Here is a 16,158-nt window from a genome sequence, read left to right as displayed (position 1 = left end):
TATTAATATAGTAATATATTAGAATTATTAATATATTCCTATTGGCTGGACAGTGACTGGAATATAGTAGACACTAAGTAAATGTATTTTGAATGAATAAATGAATGCCTGACTACTCTCAAATGTAAGCTTCTTAAATAACCTTATAAATTTTTATTATTGCATTCCCCAGCCCAAATATAGTGTCTGCCACTTAGTAGGTACTCCATAAATGCTTGTTGAGTAGATGAATGCACATAAAATGGATTTCAATGGATCACATTTGAGGGGAAATAAAAGCATGCCAGTTAATAATCTGCATAGTTTATTTAAAATCTCTTAGTGTTTATTTTAACAAAAGCCTTCTTGGAATTCCAACACTGAAATAGGATGTCGTTGAGGTCCTTGTGGTTTTTGTAGCTCTGACCTTTACCATCATTCTCAGAATGGGAGGGGGAGTGTACATCCAGGCCTTAATTAATCCAACCCTGAGACTGGAGGGATGTGCTGACCAAAATAAAAAAATAAAAGTCAGGAAAACTTACGGACCAGCTTCCCCAAAATAACCTTGCAATGGTTCCTGAGTACACCAGAAACTCTAATTTACGCAGCGTTTGGGCTGCTCTCAATTGACTCAGCTTGCTTTTAGCTAACATCAACTGCTTAACAAATCTGAAAGTTTCCCACGAGAACCTTCCATTAAGTTTTTATTCTGCCAAGCTACAGAAAAGGAAAGGCCTGTGTTTTGCAAATACTGAAAACAGCTTTAACTATACTCAATTTTTGCAGACTCATGGGTAAATTTTTTAATCAAGCACTACTTTATGTGATCTGATTTTTTATCAAAATATAATGTCTAACAGGTGGGCTATTTTGGACTCAGTCTCTGCCAGGTGGTGTGAAATAATGACAAATGATCATGGTGCCTATATACAAATGGTGACAGGTCATCTTGCCTGACCTGTGGTTCAGACCAGCCTTCATAGAAACCCATGTCCAAACTACACCTACTGCTATGATTGAAGGTGGGTGTTTTCAGAATTGCTTGGCTCCACAAAGCTGCTGCTTTTGAATTATTTGGAATTGTGGCTTGATTGACAAGCTTCATAGAACAGAGATTTAATAGCCGAGTAAATAGCTCTACCAGGTTCATGCATGAACTCTTAAGCTTGGCAATTATTTTAAAGCACTAGTAGACACATAATCTTGTAAAAGACATAACTTGAGTCCTGGAAAGTATGATTTAAAAAAGATTCATCTTTATATTTATACTGCAGAGTAGTTTCTAGCATAAGTCCATTACCTGTAAAGATTTAGGAATACATTTAAAATACATTTTAGAATTAGTGAAGAAAAAATATTACTTTTTAAAATAGAAGTGATTCCTTTTTTAAGATACTATAACAGTAATAAGATGCTTTTTTCTTACTTCAGCTTGCAGGAAACTCAGAGATGCCCTTTACTGTGGTAATTATCTATTAGCCTAAGTGGTTAATATATTTGTTTCCCTTTTCCTTTATGGTTTTTGAAACTCTATTTCTGTCTTACTGTATTTTCCAGAATCATACTGTATTTTAATTTTAAGGTAGTTTAAGAAATAAGTTTGGTATAAATATAATAATAAAAATTAATAGGCTGGGCGCAGTAGCTCACACCTGTAATTCCAGAACTTTGGGAGGCCGAGGCAGGAGGATCATGAGATCAAGAAATCGAGACCATCCTGGCCAACATGATGAAACACCATCTCTACTAAAAATACAAAAGTTAGCCAGGCATGGTGGTGCACACCTGTAATCCCAGCTACTCAGGAGACTGAGGCAGGAGAATAGCTTGAACCCAGGAGACAGAGGTTGCAGTGAGCCAAGATTGTGCCACTGCACTCCAGCTTGGTGACAAAGTGAGACTGTGTCTCAAAAAAAAAAATTAATAGATTGGGCATAGTTCACTTCTTCAGTTCAATTTCCTACTGGAAACAATATAGCAAAATCTTTGCTTTTGGAACTAAAAATATATTTTGTGCATGTGTTTAATATGACAAGTTGAAATGAAAATAATTATTTCCTTTCTATAAAAGCATTTATTCCATACCTGTTTTCTGCATGCAAGACACTGGGCTTAATAATGGGTTAAGAAATAATAAAGGCAAGTCTAGATTGAGAATCAGACACTTGGATTGGCAGTTACAAAACAATGTGATAATTCCATTTATATGAAATGTCCACAGTCATATAATCTGAAGGAACAGAGGATGGAATAGTAGTTGCCAGGGGCTGGTGGCAGTGGGAAAAAAGGAGTGACTGCTTAATGGGTATGGGTTTTCCTTTTGGGGTGATGAAAATCTTCTGGAACTAGATAGTGGTGATGGCTGTATAATATCATGAATGTGCTAAATGTCACTAGTGGTACATTTTATATTAAGTGTCTTTTCTACAATAACGTTTTTAAAACTTAAAACAATAAACAAACAAGACTCTGACTTGGTGAGGACAACTAATTTATTTTGATACTTCATGGCCTTCACCGTGATTCTGAAGAATAAATGACCCCCAGCACTGTGTAGTAGCTCTTCTCTGTAGGTCAGAAATCACACTGGGAACCACTATCCTCAAACTGAGATTTCTAAATACAATGAGAATAAGGAGTTTCCAGGCTGGTAAGTGCCAGTGAAAGTTACTTATTCATTCATTCAACAAATATTTACGGAGTGTTACTATGTGTTCGTCGCTATATTCGGTACTGGGGACAAATGCTGAGCAACACCAGGCATGGGTGCTCTCTCAAGGACCACTGTCTGGTAAAGCTGACCACACATCAATGCTGTGAAGGAAGGAAATGCATAGTCAAGAAGTTTGGCCTAATCGAAGGTTTTGTACGAGGGTTAGGGAAGATTATCCAGAGGAAGAAACCATTGACCTTAGTTTTGGAGGATGACTAGAAGCAAGAAGGAAACTGGGGCCCAGGGAGAGGAAGCACATTGAGCTTGCCAGGAAGGAAGGATCATGTGTGTAAAGAAGAAACAATAAGAAATGAGGGGAAGACAGATATCATAAGGCTTGAGGAGAAGGCAGGGAACAACCCATATGGGACATTTGAAGGACTGCAAGGCCCTGGCGCAGGGCTGGTGGGGTGATGTCGCAAGACCATGGGCGACATGGTAGACCTTCTAGATTACCATCACAGGCAAGACACAGATCAGGGAGGAAACAGTAGATAAGAGGACAATGTGAATGACATTAAGAAGGCTAAAGATATGTAGCTTGATGACAGATTGCACCAAGGGTTGTAGAGGAAAAGGTGGAAGACAGAAAGTGCTCCAGAAGCACGTTTTGGAGATAAAGGGAGGTGTTCCAGAAGCAAGCACTTTAGCAGGGGAGGTGGGGCACACTTACTGACTTAATCAGGAAGTATCGGCATAGCCTTTTGGTCAGTGGCTCTCATGTAAGAGTTGCTCCTATGCTTTTTGGAGCTGTAATTGGTAATGAACAGTAGATCTACATGTCAATGATGGCTACACATTTTTGTAGTTTATTAAAATATATATGAACTCTCCAGGAAAGAGAACATAGTCCAGTTATCCTTGCCAATACTTTGTGTTCTTTTTAAGTTGTAAGAGTGAAATAATAAGAGAGCAAAGAAAGCTACCAGTTACTGAGTATCTATCTACACCTTGTCAGGTGCCATGCTAGACAATTACTATATTACTTTGTTTTTTATGATCCTATGTAATACACCTTTCTGTTTTAAAGAAGAAGAAACTAAGGCTCAAAGTAAATTAGTACATTATTTACAAAAAATCAGGTAATACGTAAGAAGAAGTGGAGTTTAAATTAGGTCCCTGCTCACCTTCCAAGATGTATACTCATTCAACTATAATGATATTTTTTCAATTACAATCATTTGTGTTATTAATTTCATGGTTTTTACTATACAGATGTGTAACACTCATATCAGTATTTTCTTAATGTTATTCTTTAAATTTGTTCATCTTATTTTTTATTCACATTAAGTGTGTTTTATAATGATGTTTTATATCACCCTTATGAATAGAAAATCAGCGTACCCACAAAGACTACCAAGCATAAAAGGAAAAATGTAACCATAAAAATTATCATTAAACCAAGCAACATCACTACATTCTAGCTACATGTTGTTTTCTGCTGAGGATTTCAGTTTAATGCCTGTTCTTTATCCGTTCAAAAGAGGGATTAGGAAATGCCAGAGCAATATTCAAGAATAGTATCATATGGAGGGATAATTCCAGATAATTATTCTACTGAACAGAAAAGAAAATAATTTTCTCACAGTGGATTTCATTGTTGTTTACTGCTGTGAACCACTTTAAACCATTTTTCATGCTACTGACATCAAATGCTCCATAGATGTAGAGCCACCGAACTGTATCATGCTGCTTCTATTAATTGAGAAACCTACGCTTTGGAATTTCACTAGATTTGGATTTAACCAACATTTGTTTTTAAGATTGTGATATCCAGAAAGAATGGAGCAGTTAAAGTTGTCTCTTTTAAAGGAACTGTTCTGAATAGAAGCAAATATAACCCCACATGCTTTGGGTAGGCCACCGGCTGTGCTGGCATAGAGGAGAAAGTGGGAGGCAACGGAAATCTTAGTTCTTGGGTATTTTGCAAAATTTACCTGAAGAAGGAGTATGTTCAAAGCTGATTTTTTAAAACCAAGCTTTTACCATTTGAAAGGCCACCACATAATCCATACCTGAAATTATAGGAAGTGCAGAGACCCTGGAATAATTATGGTCCTGAGTTCACCAAGGTAAGTCCACAAAGACAGACCAAGAGGACAAGCAGGGGCATCAGGCCAGATTGAAGAGGAGAAGAAACAAACCTACGGAATTCGGCTTTCAATGAAAAGAGAAGGAAAAGCAACAAGTGCATTTTTGAGGAAAGAACAGATGGATGGAAAGCTAAGCAAAGTTAAAAAACATCTCTGTGGTTTGTACCACAAAAACCAGCAGAGCTGTGGTTTCTCTGGAGCCACAGATCTGAAAGGTAAAGAAAATAGAGATCACATTACACTCTCCTCAAGGGTTTAATGTGCAAGGCTATGAGTCTAATGATGGTCTAGCTAATTCCCTTTCTGTCTCTGAGATGAGCAAGAAGACAGAGAGGTATCTAAACCCTTAAGGGTATATATTAACCCAGTCGGAATGATTTACTGTTACCATATTTGGGCTGACTTTGAGTGCAGGAGAGGGGGAAAAAAAAATGAAGAAAAACAAGCTTACCCATAAAAAGAAATCGTAGAACTTCATGTCCCAACAAGTGGGTAAAACTGTTAACATTGTTTTTTTATGGCCTAATAAATGTCTTTCATAAAAATTGCTGAAAACATACTCCCTAGATCTCTTTATTAGATTGAAAAAGATATTATTGATCAGAAGGAAGAATTGATCAAGAAAGAGGGTTAGGAGGAAAGCAGGTCTTAGGTTAAATTAAAATATTGACCGTCTTTTTAAAACTCCAGAATTCAAGTATTTTCCTACATGTGATGGAAAAGAGTCTAGAAAACTTATAACTTTGTTGAAAAACAAAGCTAAAAGATGGTAAAATCAGGACTTAACCCCTTTTTGAATCTAAAACTTTAGCTCTTTCAGCAAAATCTCCGAGCCTTCTCTAACTACTTATATGGGACTGTGTATCAGTTAAATAGAAATGGTCCATATACTACCAATACTATATCTGAAATTTTATGGATTCACAAAACAATTGTAGGAAGAAGACATGATGGTTATTTTGACCTCCATTGTTAAGATACTGCAAAATGCTATGAGCAGCAACATAATGGTTGTATCTCCTTTACAGATGACAAAACTGAGGCCCAGGTGATAATATTCTTATCCCAGATGATATAGCTAGTAAGTGGTGGTTCTGGTCATCGGCTCCCAGTCTCATGGGATATATTCCAATCACAGCAAGTTTTGATAATGAAAGGCCTTATTTTCAAATATGTTTTACTGGTACTTACCTGAAATACTGGAACAATCACTTTTAAAGAACAAATTACTATTTTGGAGACTCAATTCTCCTTCAAAGTAGAAATTCAGAATTCAGTGGCCTTTGCTGTCTTGAATTAAGAGAATGTGTAGGTAATCAAGGCTTCTATTGATCAAGTTCTTTAACTTTTCCTCTACTAAGCACAGAGAACTAGGACAAAGAAGTGGATAATATGATACAGGTTTTGTCCTCAAGGTACTCACAATATCATGGATATCATGATACTGTGACATCAGACAGGCAAGATGTTTGCCTAAATAAGAAAGCCTGTTATGAAAAGGTAATGTCCAAACTTCCCAGTATGCCACATGAAGTACTGCTTGATCTTATCTCATTCTACCTTTCTGTTCTTCCATTTCCCATGGTGGCGTATATTCCAGCATGCTGAACCCATTATAACTCCCTACATAAGCCTTTGTGCCGTCATGCATGTGTTCATTTTCTGGAATTCCCCTATACCCCTTTTCTTTAAGGCAAACTCTTATCCATGCTTCAAAGCCTCACCTCCAAAACATTTCATGATAATTCTAAGTTGAGGTATCATAATGGCCACAAATACATATCTCCATGCCTGATAGAATTACTTATCTTTCATTGTTTATAGTATGAGAGAGACACATATATCTTCATCAGGACATTTACAGACTGTACTCTAAGCATTAATTTACCTGTCTTTTCTCCAAACCAGATGGTGAGCTTCTTATGTACAGGGATATAAACATATCTTATATTCTTTGTGTTTCCATTGGTTACTATAGAGTTTGGAAAAAAAAAATAAATGCTCAAAAATCTTTGTCAAAATGAACAAATCAGCGGGCTCTATATGCTTAGGTTTGTATCCAGGAAGAATAAATTTGACTTAAGAGCTAAGCAGCTTGAAAACTGTACTCTTGCTGTCCTCTATCACTAACATTTATTGCTTCTTCCATCTTCTGCCATTGCAGTCAGTGACTCAACTACTAAAGCAGCTGTTAATCCAGAAATATAGGATTCATTTTTGACTCCTCACTTACTTTTCTCCAATTTGTTATCAAAATCTATAACATTTACATTTCAAATATCTCTTAGATGTATCAACATTTCACCATTTCCATAACCACTCTAGTTCAGTCCACCACGATTTCTTTTCGGAATTGCTGTGATGGCCTCTTCACTGGTCTCATTCCAGTCTTTCTGCCAAGTTTGCACTCTATTCCTTTCTCTATACTGTAGCAAATGTGGTATTTTAAAAACATAAATCAGATATAGTCACTTCTCTGCTTAAAACTCCACAGCTCTTTCCCATTAGTCTTAAAGATATAACTTCTTTTCAATTCCCTATGACATCCTGCATGCCTGCCTCTCGATTCTCTGCTTGTCTAGCTCTCCCACATTCTCAATGGGTTCCAGAACTTTGGCCTTCCTGAAGCTCCTTCACCATACAAAACTCTTCAGCACCTTAAGTCTTCACACTCACTGGGCCATTTCTCCAGGTAAGTCTTCAACTCTTTTTTCTCATGCCTTCCGTGAGTGCTCAGGGAAAGGCCTTTCTGAAATTAAATTTAATTGATTTAAATTTATACCATAGAAATTCTCTTAAGGAACATTACACTTTTTTTTAAGCTATCACTTATCTAAGAACATAGATATATATTTCTTTAAATTTTTACTAAATCACAATCTTCATGAAGGTTAAAGATCATGCACAATGCCTTAACATTAAACACACATAAATGAAATCAGGAACTCATATGAACTTGTTCACTCATCTGTATGATGGAAACAGCCATACTTACCTCACAAGACTTTGAAAATTAGCTGAGTTAATGTACATGATGGCTCTGGATACCTGTAAGTCATTGTCTAGATGTAAGCTATTTTAATGAGTCAAGTAAAAACAGTGTCTCACACCTTTGGAAATAAATGGTTATGGTTTAAGGAGATCTCTATGATGTTGTTTCAAGGTCAGAAATAGGATTAAGAAATAGAAGCTCTAAGAAAGTAGTCTTATAAATGAAGGCCTATTAAGATACTAAGTACAATCCAAAAATAGAACACAGTGATTCTGGAGTGGGAAGTTCTCTAACACTAGAGGATGTTGCTTATGCATTACATAAAGACTTGTCTAGATAGCTCTTATGCCTCTTGCAAACTCAGGCATTCTCTAATTTTAGAAAGTAATAATAAAAAGAAAAACACTCACAAGTTTGTACATGCAACTCAAGAGGGAAAAGGTCCATACACACCTCCCTGAGGTTTGCTTCACAGGACAACAGTGAGGGGAAAATTCTGTTTTAACATTTTCCCAGATAAAATCTGTGACATTGTTTTCAGTTAGCAGGTTTTCAAAACACTAGCTCTAAGGTAAAAGCATAAAGATAACCATATTTTTTCCTTACAAAGATAAGAGAGTAAAAGGTCTCTAACTCTTAGATTAGGAAGCCTATGACTAAGGAAACTTGTTCAAGTAAAGTTCCATCCTACCCATATAATTGTTTCCATGGAGGATATATAAAAGCACACATGTACACAAAAGACAGTTTTTCAAAAGTACTCTAGGATCCAGCTTAAGTAAAAAAAAAAAAAACAAAGAAAAACGAAAATAATTTCAGCTTTCTAGGCCATGCAAACAGAAAAGAAAGCAAGAGCTGAAGAATAAAGCAATGCGTAGGTCCTTACCTCAGGTCTGGAAAATCAGATCTCAGCACCTATGTTACCATGCACTGACACGATTCAGTCCCTTTGGAGGTGTGCCACAGGGATCTATTACTGATATCTACATGCAAATAAGTGTGCAGATTTTTTAAAGTAATGTTGCTGGGATAAAAATCACTAATCTTCCACCTTGGTGTGTTAGTTAAGTATTAGGAATTTAGATCCTCATCGTACCTCCCTTGCAGTGCTATCCAAGACTCAGAGTTGGCCCCAAAAGTAAAGTTTCTGCCAGATGTTTATAAGAGTAAGAAGGGGTCATTCAAGGATATGAAACTGTGACAACATCCCATTTCTAACAGAACTACCGAGCATATTCTGATAGTAGTGTTGGCATGCTGCGGGTTTTGTTGCTGCTGTTAGCACCCGGTGTCCATTGTCCCCTGCTTCATGGCACAGGACTCTGAGTTTCCTTTAGTGAACAGCCCCTCCCACATTTCCATCCATGGGAACTGAGCCCACCTTCAGCTTCAGCTCCTGACTTACACTGATCTGCCAAGTCTAACCCTGAGGCCATGTTGATAGGCTCAGGGAAGGGTGTGAGACTGTATTCCAACCAGAAAATGAGAGAAATGAGGATGATCCTGGGCAAGAAGCTTCCCTGGTGGCCTGTGAGAGACCATAAGAGTCTAGGGACAGAGAAGCATGTAGCCCCTTGAGCTGCTGACAGTCAAGACAACAAGAACTACTGTTTCCAGATGGCATTAACACAGTGGAAAGAAGATGTAGAAAGAACAAGGTCTACCCCAACCACACACACACAAAGATGCCCAAGTCCTGATCCTTGTGAATGTCACCTTATACGGAAACAGATACAATTGAGTCGAGGATCTTGAGATGGATAGATTATCTTGGTTTATTGGAATAAGCTCAGTGAAATTTCAAGGGCTTTTACAAAAAAGGGAGGGGAAAATATCAAAGAGAGAAAAGGGCAAGTGGCAAAGGCAGCAGAGAGAAAGAGAAACTGGAAGATGCTGTGCCGCCCACTTTGAAGATGGCAGCCTCTAAAACCTAGAGAAGGCAGGAAGCAGAATCATTCCTAGAGCTCCAGAAGGAGCACAGCTCTGCCTAGATGTTGACTTTGGGACTTTGATTTCTACAACTGTAAGACAATAAATTTCTGTTGTTTTAAGCCACTAAGTTTGTGGTCATTTGTTGTATTAGTGATGGGAAACTAATACAGCAGAAGAGAAAGACGGATAGAGGCAGGCTTACTTGTTGTTTGGTGATATTGTTGAAGCGCTATGTCAGACTCCAGTGAAGTCCCTTGTACCTTTTAAGGTTTAAGCTGTAAAAACAGCCTTCATTGTTTAAGATTACTGAATTTAGGTGTTTTTTTTTCACCTGGACCAAATTACTCTAACTGATAGCAGCACTGAGTAAATATAGCAGAACTGACACCACTGTGCTTAACAAGGTTCAGTGTTACCCTTTGTTGTAGAGGATAGCAGTGTAGATTTTGTTGCCACTAGGGAAGTGTTTCTCTTCTTCAGTATAGATTTTGGCTGTTGTGTTTCTGTGCATCAGTGCATTCATTTGAAAGTATAAGTGTTTGTGTTTTACACAGGATCTTCACTGGTATTGGGGAATGGTTGGTGAGATCTGTGTGGAGACGGGGCTTGGAAATAAATACTAACCTCACACTTAGAAGGTCAAATCCCAGCCTCCACTGTCTTGGAAAAGCCTTCAATGTTGAATAACTTGGTAATTGTATTGCTGAAGGATTACTGTGTCCAGAGATAACCTGTGGAAATAGATGTCAATGGATCCTAAGGCACTGATTAATGTTTGGGGCCACAATGTTTCCCTACAAAATAAAGATTCACATTGTATGAATCTATAAAAGGGGGATCATCAGGGAAAGGAGTGGAGACTTGTGGATGGCAGCATTAAACAAGAAATTGAATGGGTCTGATACAGATACTCCTGTGAAAGGATTTGTAATTGTAATTTTGTCTTGGAGTTTAATGGACGGATATATAAAGCATTTTTTGAAATTATAATTTGGTCATATTCAACCTTCCGTAAGGCCTTTTGGGATGGTATGGTGGAGAATAGAATTAATGAGCTACACAGAAAAGACTGTCTTGTCCACCCTCAGCCATCACCACCTAGAAAGATGGAACAGCACCTTGTCGAAGGGACATGTAGTCCAGGAGTTTCGAGGGAGCCATCTTTCACAGGAGCAGTGGCTGGCAGTGGTGGGGAGCAGTGAGGGACACCTCTGAGTAGCAAACTGAGGAGTCACCTGAGACAAATCACAGTTTTTAAGGTTTTCTGAAGGATGTGACCGTCGAACAGGGAGAGAGTTGGGAGGCTCTCATTAAATGAAATGTGTCAAGGTTATCCCTATACAAATACCTCTCTCACTTACCCTACAGAATGCTTTCTTGAGCAGGAGGAAAAGAGACATCATTGCTTCTAGATGTGAGGTGGGAGGATGGGAATCCAGGCATAACCCACACATGATATTATCTGCCTGGCTCCACAGCACAGGGGAGAATGCCAGACTGTGATGCCTGACTCAGCAGAAAAAAACAAAGCCTGAAAACAACTGGACAAGTGGTAGTCATCGTGTGATAGAAACAACATGAGCTTTTGACTCAGAGGGACCTGAGTCCCATTTTTGGCCTTAAAAATGTATTAATTCTCATACTTGAACAAGGTATCAAAACACTCTCAACCTTAGTTCTGTCTTCTATAAAATGAGACATGTTGTCAGGAATTCAGAATCATCATAGAAAGAATGAAAGTATTTAGCAAGTGCTTAATAACTAGTATCTGTTGTTATTTATATTATTATCTAATGTTTCCAGCATAATTCCTGGAATGGAATAAGTTATTAATAAACAGTAACAGCAAACACACCTATAACACTTACCTGTATTTTAGGTACTATTTAAGTAGTTTGCTTATATTAACTAATATAATCTTCATTAAAAAAGAGCTCATTTTTTCCCATTATACAGATAAAAAAATTGAAGCCCAAGAGATTAACTTTTCCAAGGTCACATAGTAGTAAATGGCAGGGCTAGATTTAGAACTGAACATTCTCAAGCTACAGACTCTATTCTCTTAATGATGTTGTTATAAATGTTACTTATGCTGTGAGTAGACATGAAAAGAGCATAAGGCATTCCACTGCCCTTGAAGGACACAAAGGATGAAGAGCTCAGCTGCATGAGGCCACTGGAACAAATATAAAACCATGTGGATCCCAGTGGTGCTTCACACATTTTAAACTAAGTGTGGTCAGGGCCAGAGACATCAAAGTGAATGGTAAGAATCAAAGTCGTGTTAGAAAAAGATGTGCCAGGAGCTGGCTAACGCAGTTAACAGAAAAATATCTAACTCAGTTTCCCCCTTCTCATCTAGGGAATACACAGGGCTGTAAAAGGAAGAGAGGGAAAGAACGTTTTCAGCAATCTTAAACCCACAGGACTCATAAACATTAGATGCTATAGAATCTCCTTATTTTACAACAGGTAGACACAGTGACTGCTGGAGCTCTCACACAGGTAGACTGTGTCAGGTGTCTGGGGGAACTGGAAGCAGCTCATGGCAGCTACGGGGAAGGGCATGTTGTGGAAGTGGGGACGGAGAGTCCTGGAGAAACTATGCATGGAAAGAGCTCGCAGGAAGCACATTGGCAGCAGCCCTCAAGTGGTGCTAGGCACTATCTTCGTGGCAGCCATTATTTTGAGAATCATTTTAGAATGAAGAGAATTATCTTTGAGGTGGAGAGATCAGTTAGAAAATTATTTCATAATCTAGGGCAGTGGGAATGAGAGTTTGGTTGGGGTCAGTGGCATAGAGGAGGGAGCATATTGAATAAATACCTTCAATATAAAATAGATGGGTGCTGTGAGCAACTAAGACTTGCGGATGTGATAAAACATGGTCCTCTTTCTAGGTGGAAAGTTGTGGTCGATATAAGAAGAGTAAGAAAGCAGAGACCAGGGAGGGGACAGAAAGGACTAACCCTTGGCCTACTTGTCAGTTTGGCCCTCTTCACTGCAGCAAGCTTGGAGTTTGTTGAACACAGAGGAATCCTTTTCTCTCTCCAGCTGAGCACATCTGGTTTTTGCGTTGAAAGGATCTGAGGTGTCAGGTTTAAATGCCTTGTCTGACCAGCTAAAAAGGAGAAAGGATAGGAAGCATGTCAGGTCAACACTGTGACCTCCCTGGGGGCTGTAAGTGATTTCCTAATAATAAACATAAAGCTGTGGCCAGAGGAGGTGCTTGATGGTAGTTGTTTCCCCGACCAGAATTTCATATGCCCACAAGCTGGAAAACGCTGTCAGAAGCCTTAGCCATGTGTTATGTAAGGTCCTAACACGTCTCTAGACTCTTTTCTAATATCATCGCCGGTAGAAATATAGTAGAGGAGATATGAGTCAGACAACCACCCAAATCTTTTTCGGAGAGTACCAGTGATAGTTGGGCAACTATGCTGAAAAGCCCATTACACAGTCATGAAGGAATAGAGTTGGCAATTGTTAAAATGGGGATAAATTTGAGAATCAACTTTGTTACATCCACACTGTCTTTTGGTGATGTTTGTGCTTTGGTGACCTCTGGATCTTGGAATGCTTTCCATTATTCCAACTTCCTTTGGGCAAAGTGCTAAAAATTAATTCACAGTAAGGTGTGAATTGTTGATAAAAGCTTAAAATGTTGCTCCTCCCTGGGCATTTACGGAAAAAAGGAGGAGTCAGAGATAAAGCAGTGGGGCTATGAGGTGATGGGTTTCAGAAGCTGGCCTTAGTGGTATGAAAAAAAATCATTCAGGACATAGGCGTAGGCAAGGACTTCATGACCAAAACACCAAAAGCATTGGCAACAAAAGCCAAAATAGACAAATGGGACCTAATTAAACTCCACAGCTTCTGCACAGCAAAACAAACAGTCATTAGAGTGAATCGGCAACCAACAGAATGGGAGAAAAATTTTGCCGTCTACCCATCTGATAAAGAGCTGATATCCAGAATCTACAAAGAACTAAAACAGATATACAAGAAAAAAACAAATACGCCCATTCAAAAGTGGGTGAAGGATATGAACAGACACTTTACAAAAGAAGCCATGCATAAGACCAACAAACATATGAAAAAATGCTCATCATCACTGGTCATTAGAGAAATGCAAATCAAAACTACATTGAGATACCATCTCATGCCAGTTAGAATGGCGATCATTAAAAAATCTGGAGACAACAGATGCTGGAGAGGATGTGGAGAAATAGGAACACTTTTACACTGTTGGTGAGAGTGTAAATTAGTTCAACCATTGTCAAAGACGGTGTGTCGATTCCTCAAGGACCTAGAAATAGAAATTCCATTTGACCCAGCAATCCCATTACTGGGTATGTATCCAAAGGATTATAAATCGTTCTACTATAAGGACACATGCACACGAATGTTCATTGCGACACAGTTTACAATAGCAAAGACCTGGAACCAACCCAAATGCCCATCGATGATAGACTGGACAGGGAAAATGTGGCACATATACATCCTGGAATATTATGCAGCCATAAAAAATGATGAATTTGTGTCCTTTGTAGGGACATGGATGAACCTGAAGACCATCATTCTCAGGAAACTGACACAAGAATAGAAAATCAAACACTGCATGTTCTCACTCATAGGCGGGTGTTGAACAATGAGAACACATGGACACAGGGAGGGGAGCATCACACACTGGGGTCTGTTGGGGGGAAATAGGGGAGGGACAGTGTGGGGTGGGGAGTTAGGGAGAGATAATATGGGGAGAAATGCCAGATATAGGTGATGGGGAGGAAGGCAGCAAATCACACTGCCATGTGTGTACCTATGCAACAATCTTGCATGTTCTTCACATGTACCCCAAAACCTAAAATGCAAAAGAAAAAGAAAAAGAAAATCATATCAATTGCTCCATCTGAAATGCACTTGCACCTGCTTCCAGGGCCTAACTTGTTCTTCAAAGCCCACATAAGCCACATGTGCTTTTCAACCCTGGCCCACAGGAATCTCTCCCTCATTGAGATTCTTTCAGAATTACTGCATGCTCATAACTTAACACTTGTATAGAATTGCAAAAAAGCAAACCAATTAGCTATCTCCTTTTGGATGACATGGTCTAAACTGGCTGAATTCTTGGAGATGCAGGACTTTGAGCTCAAATCCCAAGTTCATTATTTACCAGTTGGGTGCCCTTAGGCTACATCATCATGCAGCACCTCAATTTCCAAATTTGTAAACTGGGTGTATGAATTCTCACAGAACAACTGTGAGAATCCAGGGGGATAGCACAGGAAACTACCAAGACACAATAAAGGTTTAACCAAAGCCAAGAGTGTCCCTTTCTGTCTCATTTTTCAAACTCCTAAAATGATGAGAACTGGCAGCATGAAGTAGTTCAGTTATTTCCCAAGCTCTAGGTATTTGCATTCAACCTGTGCGGTGTTTTGAAATACTGGTGTGCTACTTGGACTGTTGATGACTGAATATTTTTAAAAATCTACTTATGAAAATTTAAATCTACTTAAAAACAAAATCGGTATTACAACTGTAAATGGAAAAATCACTATCTCTTGCTCTAAAGAGAAGGTAAAGCTAAATGCAATAAGGCAAAGCAATATTATTAAATCTTAAGTAGACAATATTAGATTTGCATGCTTACTATTGAAAAAGGAGGATTAGCAAATATTAAATAGGTTTTATAGAAGTGATCTTATGAAATTGAGAATTTTTCCTTAATGTAACCAGGTTTGAAATATAATTGAAAAGGAACAAACTGTTACATGATAAGATTTATTGTCATTTAACTGATTTCCCTCCACCAATTAAGTCATCTTTTATCCCACTCACTCTTCAGAGAGAAAACTACAGTGGAAAAAACAAAGTTTGAAAGCTAGAGAACTAGGTTGTCAAATTCAGCTCCACTCCTTTCTTGCTAATTATACTGAGCAAGTTATTCAAAGTCTTTGGGTCTTGGTTTCCTCCTATGTAAAATTAGATATTAATACCCAAGTTGGAGGATATTTACATGGATACAACAAAGAATGTAAAAAAAGTACCTAGTAAAGTGCCTTGAATTCATAACAGAAAAGCAAAATGATGATGACAGGGAAAATTGTCTTGTCAAAGGGCAGATAAATAAAATAAAAGGCAGGTTGTTTGTGTGCCCAGCCACCTAATTTGCTGGGGCAAAGATGTTCTGTAATTCTATCCCAGACATCTGGACAACCTGTCAGCACATAACTGGGTGGTTTTGAAACACCCCAGGATTATATAATGTTGGATGGTAACCAGGACTGTTGGACCTTCTTCTTTTATTCCTTGTTATATTGATTTCGTTTCTCAATACAAACTTAAAACTTTTTTTTTTGTAAAAGATTAAGAAAATACAATTAAGCAGGAAAGAGAAAATTAAATACTTGTGATCTGTCTACTCTAAAATAGCAAATGTTAAT

General features: G+C 38.2%; 1 protein-coding gene across 7 annotated transcripts in view; it reads right to left on the bottom strand.

Moving 5' to 3' along the window:
• Positions 1-287: 287 nt before the first annotated feature.
• LOC144577156 (uncharacterized) overlaps positions 288-16,158 on the bottom strand; it is a 34,368-nt gene continuing 18,497 nt past the window's right edge. For 2 of the 7 annotated variants that reach the window (XR_013520492.1, XR_013520490.1), the window contains 5 exons: positions 11,074-12,833; positions 10,337-10,443; positions 7,465-7,537; positions 6,677-6,760; positions 288-486 (listed from right to left, as the gene is read on the bottom strand). Coding sequence is in view for 3 of the 7 variants with exons in the window: in XM_078333015.1 (XP_078189141.1) it covers positions 6,709-6,760; positions 10,337-10,443; positions 12,682-12,833 (311 nt within the window). In the remaining 4 variants the exon portion in view is untranslated. Of the gene's footprint in view, positions 487-2,456; positions 7,538-10,336; positions 10,444-11,073; positions 12,834-16,158 lie in introns of those variants that run through there. The other 5 variants (XR_013520489.1, XR_013520491.1, XM_078333015.1 and 2 more) reach the window with 4 other exon arrangements.

The sequence above is a fragment of the Callithrix jacchus genome, chromosome 7 (genome assembly GCF_049354715.1).
Source record: "Callithrix jacchus isolate 240 chromosome 7, calJac240_pri, whole genome shotgun sequence".
NCBI classification, from domain to species: Eukaryota; Metazoa; Chordata; class Mammalia; order Primates; family Cebidae; genus Callithrix; species Callithrix jacchus.
This window is presented reverse-complemented; position numbering and strand designations above follow the sequence as displayed.